The sequence below is a fragment of the Chenopodium quinoa genome, unplaced genomic scaffold (genome assembly GCF_001683475.1).
Source record: "Chenopodium quinoa cultivar QQ74 unplaced genomic scaffold, ASM168347v1, whole genome shotgun sequence".
NCBI lineage: Eukaryota > Viridiplantae > Streptophyta > Magnoliopsida > Caryophyllales > Amaranthaceae > Chenopodium > Chenopodium quinoa.
The window spans coordinates 195,382-207,397 of NW_018745207.1; the positions used below are offsets into that span (position 1 = coordinate 195,382).

The window sequence follows — 12,016 nt, forward strand, 5'->3', positions numbered from 1 at the left end:
TGTCCATTAGTCATTTGACAACTCGCAAATGCTACGTTACTCGCACGTATGCTTCCATTCGTCATAATTATTTGATCAATACAGAGTATATACTTGTCGTTTTATTTCGAGTACAGAGGATAATACGAAGTAATTTTTTATTGTATTTAGACACATATCCATGTCAAAAATGATACCTAGCTAAGTCCCAATTTTTTTTATAAGTTTGCCATGAGTTGTCATTAGATGTTACTATGTTAGGTTGTAATTGACGATTGTGAGCATGAAAAGTCCAATTATAACCTAATGTTTGCTAATCATAAATAGCTTAGGTTGAATTTGGTAAAGGGTATATTGTCATTAGGTGTTACTATGTTAGGCTTGCAATTGACGATTGTGAGCATGAAATGTCCTCATTGGTAAAGTCCTCGTTTGTCATGGCTAACTTCCTCCGGGCCACTAACTCCGTTGGCCACAGCTTCGAGGTCGGCTCAGATACCATTGATACAGGACAATAAGAAAGTCATTCCCAAGCTAGCTCAATGGGAGGAGAGCTCATTGTCCTATATTAACCCCACATTATCCCCCAATATGACCAATGTGAGATTTATGTCCCATACCTTGCTCCTATAATATAACTGATTGAAGAACATCAAATAATGATTTGTACACGGAATAATGATTTGCAAAATATCTGTTTTTAGATATTGTTAACGAATATCTAATTAGATTGTTGACGACATTAGCGGCTTAAACGAAATGACAACTAGGGCAACTCACTAAATTATACTTCATCACAGTTACAACACATCTTTCCGGCATGCCAATTGAGGAACAATGGTAAATGATCAAAGTGTTAAAAATAATTAAAACTTTAACAAATTAACCCTTTCATCTCATTGGTGCTTACTGGTTAGGTTATTTTTTAAAAAAATTGTCTGTTTACCTTCTCCATAATCTCCTTAAATAACTTGCTTAAAAAGGTGTAATTTTAAGTAAATAGAAACAAAAGAATTATGGAGTACTTTTTTAGAATAGACGTCTTTTTATGATGGTGGCTTTTATCAGGCTGGCCGCAAAGGATTCTTGATTAAGGGGAGACATGATAATTTTTTACCTAAAATGCGTATGTGCTAGTGCGAGGCAAGACGAATATTGTGGTGCTGTTTTCCTGAGGGAATCCTAATAGAATCTCATAAGTGCACCACTATTTTTATTACTCCATAAAATCACTTGAAGTATTAGGCTTAAAAGTGAAGGTAGGTCATTATATCCCTCATCTTTGAACAAGGTCACTCTTTGTTCTAATAAAATTAGTTCAGCCCAAGAACCGGGGGCGATTGTAGTGTGCGTAGAGCTTCGATGTTGGTGGCAAGGTATAGCGTCAACAATTAAAAAAACATGGGAGATGTACCCATGTAGGCCAGACATTTTATACCTGAAATGGGACAATTGTGAAATTGTCTTCCAGCAACATCATATCAACGCCACTATCTAATAGTGGCGCTCTCATGATGATTTTTGGCCGATAGCCACTCGGGCTGCAGTCATGACGGGAAAATAACAGGGTAAATGTTGGAGATTTTAGGTCATGGCCATAATAGCCATATACGGCAATGTACAAGTATCGTACATGATTTTGCAATGATCATGACAGTGATATTTTTAAACGAGTTACCTAGACCAATACACAATTTCTACTAATTTGTGCAAATTTTTGTACACACCTCAGTGTGCCAATAAATATTGATCGAAGTTGTGTTATTTGTAAGAGAAACATAATATACAAGTCAAGGCATCGAGCAAATATGGGCAATAAGGAAAATACGGAAAGAATCAAGAGTGAATAATTTAATTCACTTTGCCAAGAATTTAAAGTCTCCAATATTAAAAAAAACAGCAAATTACACTTGCAAGGCTATACCCCTTCTTCCCATGGAGAAACACATTGCTTTCTCTCTTTTATCACTTATGTACAAAAAACACCCAACAAAAATTTACCCGATTATAGAACCAAAAAAACCAAAAAAAAAAAAAAAAAAAAAAAAAAAAAAAAAAAAAAAAAAAAGAAGTCCAATTACCACCTATACCCTTCCCACCCAAAATTTTCTTCAAAACTATCTCTCTTTCTCCCATTATTATTAGTCATTTACAAAATTACCTTCCTCTCCCTATCCTCGCCCCGGTTTTCTAACAAAGCTAAAATCTAGAGGATTAATTTTTTAAAAAAATAAGGTAGAATATGTAGATTATATTTTGGAACGAGCAATCTCAAAATTTTACTAAGATTGCAAATTACCTAGGACTTGGACGGCCAGAGAGTGATCGAGGAGGCCTCACAGGAGGAGAAGGCGGCATGTTAGGAATCACCATTGTCTGGGAGCGAGAGATCATATCAGCCATGAATGAGGTTTGGTAAGCTTGAGAAAGATTGGTGCTGCTTGTGGAATCGACTCTTACAGTAGCCCTTTGCCACGAATGTGAACTCAGTCCAGACAAAACATATGCCCTTCCAGATGCCTCGTACACCTGGCGGGTAGACATCCTCTCCTTCATCTCCTTTAGTTCATTTAGAAGTCCCACACACAAGGGGTCTTTTGCTGATACACTGTCTGACAATGTTTGCCGACAGCTCTCAAGGATAGACACTGCACCCGCCAAATCACTATTTTCAGCAGCAGATCTAGCCTCTGACATAGCATCTGCTGCTTTAAGCCTGTTACGCTGCTTATCCACCTCCATGGAAACCTCTACATGCTCTGCTCTCTCTGGCCTATTGATCTTGACACCTTCAACTTCATCTAAATGTGTCACCTCTTTTGTGATTGGGTCCTTATAAGTGCAACTAACTTTCAGCAGTGGCATCTCACTTACAGATGCCTGAGGAATATTCATAGTCACAAGAAAATCCCTTTCTTCTTCAGCATACAAATCTCCAACATTTATGTAACCTGTTCTTGCACCATCCAACAGTCGAGTGTGGTAGCTTCCAGCTTTGATTGACCCAAGCTTCAAATTAGGGTATACACAGTTAAGTTTCAATTCTAGCTCTTGTACAACCACACTCAGCAAACCTCCCATGCACTGGGCAAAAGCATCTTGAATCACACACTCAGTCTCTATAAAGGAGAATGTGCCTCCAGAACCCTCGGAGATGGAATGCATTGAAACAGAATCATGATCTGAACCAAACCCAAACGTATGCACTGGTATCTGAAAGCTAGTTCCTGAATTCTGTTGGATAAAATTTGGAAGGAGCGACTTGTAGTCTGTCCTAGATTGTGCACCAGCAGGAGCATTGACTGTATATGTATCCTGCCCATCAGATAAAAGGATCATACTGCTAACCGGGTTTTTACACTTCCGCTCTAACATAACCTTAGCACCCTTCTTGAGACCTTCAGCAATATTAGTTCCACCATTAGAAGAAAGGGAATTAACTGCTTGGAGAGCCTGATTTCTACCATTGTCAGTCATCCTTTTAAGGGGAAAAAGACGGCGGGCTGAAGAGGAAAATACTATAACTGAGAGCCTATCATGAGGACCAAGGTGATGTATCACAAATCCCATAGCACGTTTAAGTAATGCAAGCTTGGTACCTGCCATGCTGCCGCTCACATCCAGTACAGTAACCAGATCAACTGGAGCACGAGAATTATGAGATGGCGAGCTGGCACCATAATAGCTTATTTCGGCAACAGGAGCCTTCAGGTGTATCAGAACTGAGAAATTATCATAAGATGCTAACTTAGCAACGGAAGAAACTTCAGGACATGTCTTTATCGCTACCCTTCTCATAGAGCTTTCATCAGAAGCACTATGAGCAAATTGTTCCCTAAATGTATGTTGTTCATCTATGAGGTCATCGTCATCAAACATAGCAGGTTCAGCAACCCGGTACGAGGGGGAGATGTTCTGATTAAAATCTGGTTGAGGAAGGGGAAGCTGCTGCAGAGCAGCTACCATTGGATAGTCTCTGTTCCCATTGATTGAGTTAGCTCTCAGCTTTCCATGGAGAGCTTCCGAAGTCTGACCTTGGGAAGGAATTTCTGTCCACTTTGCTCTGCAGATTGGGCAAATGTGATTGCCATGCTTCACATTAGATGTGATGCAGTTAAAGTGAAATGAGTGTGAGCACTCAGCGGTAAAAATAGCATGGCCCTGGCCTGGGATCACAGTGCTCAAGCATATTGCACAGGTCTTCTGCAGTAATGAAACAATAAAAGTTAAGAAGAAAAGTTCTACATAGAAGCTTTAATAATCTTGGGCAAATATTTAAAAAAAAAAAAAAAAGAAAAGAAAAACAGTAAAGAGAGGAGAGAAACCTATAAAAAGGATAAAACCAATAAACATTGTGAGTACTATATTTCCACCCAGCTTATGCCTTTTCAGTATGATTAATTGAATTCAATCATTTCGGTTGCAAGATATGGGAAGACAAGTAAAAATTTAAAATTAAAATTTAAAAAACAAACAAACAAATACGGTGTTTACTAACATCCTCATTCAATATACTCAAGAATTCCCAGTGGAGTATCTATGCAATCTAAATGTAATCTAGAAAACCTGTGTCATCACTTCCCACCCCACAGATTTAAACCAGAAAATAAAAAACTCTTGCAGTCTTACTTACACAGCTGAGGCCAGACATCATTGTTTCACCTTTTCAAATTCTCGTCATAGCAAAAGCATTGGCAAAATTGTCAATTATACAAAACAAGTTCAATACAGAGGCCTAAGAACAAGATACATGCACCTAATTAATTCCTGCAAGCTTTAAATAATTTTGACACCCAAGTATCAAAATCTACAAGCATGAAGGCCACTGATTACTTCTTAGCATGTTCCAGTCATTTAGGACTCCCAGTTTCAAAACTTAATGTCAAGATTTCCCAAAGACAGATGACTATAATAATTGGAGCCATGAACATTCATTTGAGATTGAACATCGGTTCTTCAGCTTCTTCTCAGTTTGGCCTCAGCATCATTTAGTCACTTATTTCTAGGTTCTAGCTATACAATGAAAAATAATCTATTCCACTTAGACTAACTCTGAAGCAGAAAAATAATAGACATAAATGCATAGAATCCTGGAATGGAAAATACAAATTGCGCTTGATTAATATATATGACAGCCAGGTGACATTTGGGGTCAGTATATCCCACAAAAATTAGAACTTACCGACCATGAAAACAATATCATTCTGTCTAAAAGTACACAGGCACGCAAAATTAGACAAGATACTTACATCACATACTACTAATTAACTCTGACAAAAATATTGATAATAGGGTACAATGGATTTCTTAAGTATATAATTAATAGAATTATTATTTAAGCGATAACTTTATGAATTAATAAAATAAAAAACAATCTTGTTAGGTTAATTGTTAAAATATTATACAGAATTTTACAATAACATAGAAGAGAGACCCATAATTTTAGTTTGAAAACAAAAGTCATATGAAGTCAACTAATATTAAAAGGATGGGTGTATCCTTTCTACTATGTAGCAATGCAGTGGGTATAAAGATCTCACAAATATCACTTGTAGCTTAGTGGCCCAAACCAATATGCATATTAATACCCAAACATATGGATTGTAATTTGAAGATATTTCCTTACAATTTGCAATGTAAGTGAGATACGAATTAACATGACTACAAAAATAATCAATCCCACCGCCTTATCCTAAAGGGCAAAACATTTAATGGGGTACACAACTTCGTACTATATTTGAAGGTGTTGGAAAATGACCTAAAAATCAATTAATGCAAACAACTAGCAAAATTCCAAATCTGGGAAACCTATTCGAGCCCGTTACCTTTGAAAAGGAGACAAGCTAACTAATCATCAAGAAAGAATTGAATTTTCAACATTGCCCAACAAAATATGCCATTGGTTACAAGTCATAATGAGACATATACAGAAAAGGACCTCCAAATAAATTAGAACATTAAAATAATGCAAAAAATAATTTTTGAAAAAAGCTGCTTCAAATAATCTGAAATATGACTTAAGACTTTTATATCCTAATGATCAATACATTAAATAAAGATAATAATCAACTTTTAACAACTGAACCAAAATACATTTGAAATCTGACCGCGAAGATTTCAAAAGGGGATAAACAGATAGATTCAAGTCTTTTGTTGTCTTTCCTTTTTTTTTTTCTTTTTCTTTCATTATCTTAATAAAATACCAGGTAATAAATTTACAGAATTTCCATTCTCAATCAAATCAAAAGAGAAAAAAAATAATAAAAAAAAAAAAAAAAAAATTAAGGGCAGAGCCAGATAACTTCAAGTTAATAAATTGATTTTAATGTAAAACTTAGGTCATAAACAAAACAGCCCATCAATAAATATATTGCAAAATATCTTTTATGAAAATACGAGCCACATCTGCTTCCCCTAATAATAATTATCTCTTCAAATCAAGAAAAGGGGAGGGAGAATAAACAACAAAAAAGATTGGTCAAGAACCAACAACCAGTCAGATAAAAATGTCAAAGTATAACTCTACAAGGAAGAATCAAATAAATACCTTCATATTGAATCTAATTATCTAACCAAGAAAAAAGAAAAACATATAATAAAAAGTCAATGTTAGGCTGCCAAAAGGATGAAGGATATAATTAAAACTAAAGAGCAATGCCAAGTGGGGAAGACTTTTATTTTTATTTTTTGCAAAAGCAAAAGTGATCAAGCAACTCTCTCACCAGTCATAATTATGAAGCTTTCAAGGCAAACATTAGGGAGATGATGAGCCCCACCCATCAAAAGAAGTGGAAAATCATGAAGAAAGAGAAAACTACTGTTTTCTTCTTTACCTCCATTAATTTATTTATTTTTTTTATCAAAAATAACCTTAAGTACCCCATTTGACAACTTTGAGGAGTTTTAGGCTCATACCAATTGAAAGAAACCTCACAATCAACGGTCAACAGGCTTTTTATCTAAATAAGCAATTCATCAAAAGGAGGGAGAAAAAAAAAGGGTGAAGAAATGGGGTGAAAATGGCCACAGCTGCTGACCATGCAAAGCACTTTCCCTTGAGGGAAATAAAAGTTGAATAATTTACTCCCTTCATTCTTTTATTAGCTGTTCCACTTCTTAGATGTATTTTCGATCTTGTTAGATGTGTTTCAAGAAATATATACTACATAATTTTTTGTTAAATGCACACAAGAAAGAAATTAATCCATGAATGTCTAAATAAATGCATCACTCGCTTTATTTAGTCGTCCATATAATACTACTCTTGCCCCAAATTTACATTATAGAGAAAATAAAAGTTTATCTACGTTATAATACGAGTACTACTTTTCATAGTCCACTTGCCCACTTTTATATTAATCCGTATAATAGTATTTATCCCACCCCACTACTAGCCCACACCCACAAAATGTCGTCAAACTAAATTACGGGCAAATACAAGTGAGAGCATTTACTAGTATAAAAAACCGGAGGGAGTAATGGTATGGTCAGGTAAGCCCATCGCATTACATGTTACATGAGACCGTGAAAAGGCAAATGGAGCAGCACGACCGAGCTAGTATTGGTTTTCCTTTTACTACAAATGAACCAAAGGGGTAGTAGTGATGGTCCCTAAAGTTGTACAATCTCACCCACTCTACTTTATTTTCCCCACAATCCACTTACCACTTGATAACAACAACAACAACAGCAACGACAATAAAGCCCCATCTTTCCCCCACTATTCAGATTCCTTCACAGTATATCCCATTATTACCCTTTTTTTATTAAATTCAATTGCATTTTACAAATTACATTAAAATAACAATTAAAAAAACAACCCATAAAATTAACAAAAAAATATTAAATTTAACCATTATAGCAGAAACCCAGATGAACAATTTCACATAAAATAAAATAAAATAAACAAACACCAACAAAAAAACGCAATCCAATTCAAAAATCAATCAAAATAAGAATTACGATAACAATTATTACGAACAGAAATCGAACCTTAGAAGATTTCGAAGATTTGGAGGAGCTGCGAGAGAAGCGGAGCCCGGAAGAGGAAGGAGTAGGAGTGATAGGAGAAGAAGGGCGGCAATCGGCAGCAACGGAGGCGGTGGAAGAGGAGAGAGAAACAACGGCGTCGGAGAATTGCCGGCGATGACCGCCGTTAACGGAGGCGAGTACGGCGGCGGAAGAAGATGAATTGCTGTTATTCTCGTCATCAAGGGTACGAGGGAGTTGGACGCAACCCAACGCTAATTTAGCCTTCCGCCATTTGCTTCCCACCATTTTCTAAAAGTGACGGGAAAAAACCCAGAAAAACGACGAGAAGAGGAGAGAGAAAAAATGCAGATCAGGGGAAAGAGAGAGACGCCATGAAAAGAGATTGAAGGGTTTTTAGAGAGAGAAAGAGAGGATGGAGTTTGGCGGCCATGAAAGGGAGATAGAGAAAGAGAGAAGGTTGATAATAATAATAATATTAATAATATTTATAAATAAATAATATTTGGAGTTTTGACTTTAATAAGAGAAGGAGTATTCGTATAAATTTTTTATTTTTATAATATAAAGTATGAAATACGATGTGATGGGATTTATTTCATTTGGTTGAATAGTTAAAGGAAAGCAAATACATTGGGTTTGGAGAATAATTGAAGTGGCCCAAACCCCAACGCAACTAATACTTGTTTATTATGGTAATCTTTGATTTGATTAATTAATAGTGTGATTTTCTATGACTAATTATATAATTATTTTTAGTATATGCTGACTATGTGTTTTGGATTTTTATGTATGTTGGACTATGGATAGAACTTGAGAGTCTGGGCGACTGGCAAACAGTTGTGTAAGGCCCGTTTTCTAAAGCCGCTCGACGAGGAAATCTGCTTTAATCTGCTCTGTTTTGCCCTGCTCTGCTTAAAAATAATATTTAATATTGAATCTTTATAATAATAATAAATATATAATTAATATCAAATTATTATTATAATAATAATAATTAATATTTAATAATAATAATAATAAATAAATAATATTTATTAATAATAATAATATTATTATTATTAAAATTAAAGTTTAATAATAACAACAATAAATAATTAATATTTAATAAAAATATTATTATTATTAACAATTAATATTTGATAATAATTATAAATAAATAAATAATATTTAATAATAATAATTTTATCAAAAAAAAATATTTAATAATAATAATAAATAATAAATAATTAATAATTATAAAATTGAGAATAATAATTAATATATAATAATTATAATAACAATAATAATTAATATTTATTATTATTATTATTATTAGGGAAATTCTCAATGGTAGCCTCGTGTTTTTGCTTTTTCTCAATGGTAGCCAATTTTTTTTTCAATTCTCGATGGTAGCCTCAAACTTTTAAAAAGTTACAAACGTAACCTTATTAACCTAAAAACGTTATTTGCCCGTTAATTTTAATGATTTTTGGTTACATTTAAATTTAGTTAGTAATTAAAACCCCCACCAACCCTCATTTAACTCGAAGAGCTTTCGTAAAAAAAAAAAAAAAAAAAAAAAATCGAAAAGCTTTTCTTTCTCTTTCACTCATCTCATTCAACTTCTACCTTGGTTCTGCGTGAGGATTGCGAATTCTAGGAAGTTCTTTGGGAAGGATTTCGGCAATTAAGAAGCGATTTTGTTATCCTTTGTTTGGAAAACGCAAGGTATGTACAATTATTCCTTCTTATTTTGCTTAATTTTGCTGTTTGATGTTGTATGAGTTGTGAAATGGTTAAATCAATTGAAAATGTTGGTGTTAAACTCGAAAAAATTAGGGTTTTTTTGCTGAATTACGCAGTTGTATGTTGTTATATGTATAAATTGTATGTTTTTTTTGTTTGGGTTTTGATGTTTGGGTTATTTTTGGGTAAAATTGCATGAAATGCGCAAGTTTGTATGTGTTTAGGGGTAAAATTGAATGCGTTGTGAGAAAGCTTGTGTAGACACCCATTTGTGTCTCCCCAAAACCAAACCCAGTGATGAGTACCTTTCACGTCGAATCATAATCGAATGAATTGAAAGTGTGGAAAGTTTAGTGTTGCGGATAGTTTTAAATTATTTTCTCTTCTCTCTGTTTTTGAAAATTTATTTTAAGAAAACAGCCAATCCAGTTTGGTTGGTCCATGATATGGGTCCAAAGTAGTGTAGTTGGATGGGGCTTGACAAGAGCTTTCCAATGATATATTATAAGCCCAATTCCGATGAATATTGAGGAAGTTATGGCCAATTTACTAAACTGGGCCCGGTTTGAGTCTTATATACGGCCCAATGATCTAGGGGAGGGCCTAATATGATTTATCATTACTAATGCAATTAGGAATGGTTTTAGTCTTCTAGATTCTTCTAGAAGGTTCTTTTCATTCCTAATTCAATTAGCATTGATAAATTGACTTTTGTTGACTTTTCAAAGTTTTAATTAAAATCAAAGAACATTTTTGAGGAAAAGATACGATTTTTTCCTCCTGTACGACAAAACTTATCTGATTTTCGAAAATGCGTTAAAAATAGGACTAGCGCCTGACGCAGGCATTGGCGCCTGGAGCTAGGCCTGGTGCCTGGCGCCAGCTATTGGCGCCCAATCAGCTAGCGTTGGCGCCAGCTCTGTTTTGCGTGCGCCAGACTCTGTTTTGTTAATTTTATCTTTTTGGCTGATTTTCTCTATAAATAACGTCGTAAAAACTCCGTTTTCATCCACCACCAACCAGTTTTGAATTCTCTCATTCTCTTTAATCGTTCACTAATTCTCATCAAAATTTCCTTAATCATTCATCCATCTCCTTCTCTCTCTCTTTTTCTAAACTAGTCTTTTAAATACAAAATTCCGCATTCATTAGATCTAGAAACGCCTAGCCATATTTGAAGTTGCCTTTGCCCAAGACGTGAAAGGTTTAATTTCTGAGGGTTTGGTCCCAAATCTCTATTTCAATTATTTAATTTAATTGTTTTGTTTATTATTTTCCTTGAAGTTACTAACGTGTGTATTTTGTTATTAGAAAGAGGTACGAAGCATCAAAGTAAGTGCTTTAATGGTTTTAATTGATATTATGATGTAGAAATCATGTTTAAATTGTTATGATATTCCTAGTATCATGTCTAGGGTAACTTTAATATTAAGTATGATTAAAAGTACGATGCTTCCTATGTTCTTCCTAATATTTATGATTGTTAGTATCATGTTAGGGTTAAAGATTTGATTTTTATTGCTTAGTGACATGCTAGGATTTGTTATTTAATCTTGTTAGTATCATGCATAGGATCTTGTTATTATTATGCTTTAATATTAACATGAAATGATTATGATTATAATTGTTATAATTTATGATGATTATGAATATTATTATTATTATTATTATTATTATTATTATTGTTATTATTATTTTGATGATGATTATTTTATTTATGATGATATTATTATTGCTATTATAATTATTATTCATGATATTGATTTATTATTATTGTTGCTTGATATTTATTTTTATTGCTTGATCACGCCTTTTATGCATGTTTAAAGGGAATTTTGTACTTGTAATCACGCTTAATAAGATAATTAATAATCTTGTTTAGGGTTAATGTGATTATAATTTCAAGTGATCGCCAATAATAGTTTATTTGTGCATTAATATTCAACCAACATAGATAAACAGGTTCAAGGTAATCCTATTGATTGCATGTTAGTCAAAAAGCGCACATGAATACGATCTGAATAAAGTAGAGGCCTATTATTAGGGCAGGTTCAATCTCTTTTAGGTTGGATTTGTACCTTCATCCCCGAACCCTTATTTGGTTCTAGACCTTATGAAGTTGACGTTCTCTTGGATCGTTAAGGGGTGTAACCTTCACCTCGTGAACGGTTTACAAGTTCCTAAAACTTGTTGGCGACTCTTTTGCTCTATCTTCTTCCCTTTTGGACGCCACCGTACTTTAGTGTATGGTCACAGTGAGGTTCAAGCTAGGGGATTAACGCTTGAAATTATTCCCTACATCTTGTATCTTGTTTTTGTA

General features: G+C 34.1%; 1 protein-coding gene across 1 annotated transcript; it reads right to left on the bottom strand.

The window, feature by feature from the left end:
• Nucleotides 1–1,808: 1,808 nt before the first annotated feature.
• LOC110711065 lies at nucleotides 1,809–8,441 on the bottom strand. Its single transcript, XM_021889438.1, has 2 exons — nucleotides 7,972–8,441; nucleotides 1,809–4,182 (listed from the first exon to the last, which is right to left on the bottom strand). Exons 1-2 carry the CDS (start codon nucleotides 8,254–8,256, stop codon nucleotides 2,275–2,277), a joined length of 2,193 nt encoding a protein of 730 aa, XP_021745130.1. The 5' UTR covers nucleotides 8,257–8,441; the 3' UTR covers nucleotides 1,809–2,274.
• Nucleotides 8,442–12,016: the final 3,575 nt, after the last annotated feature.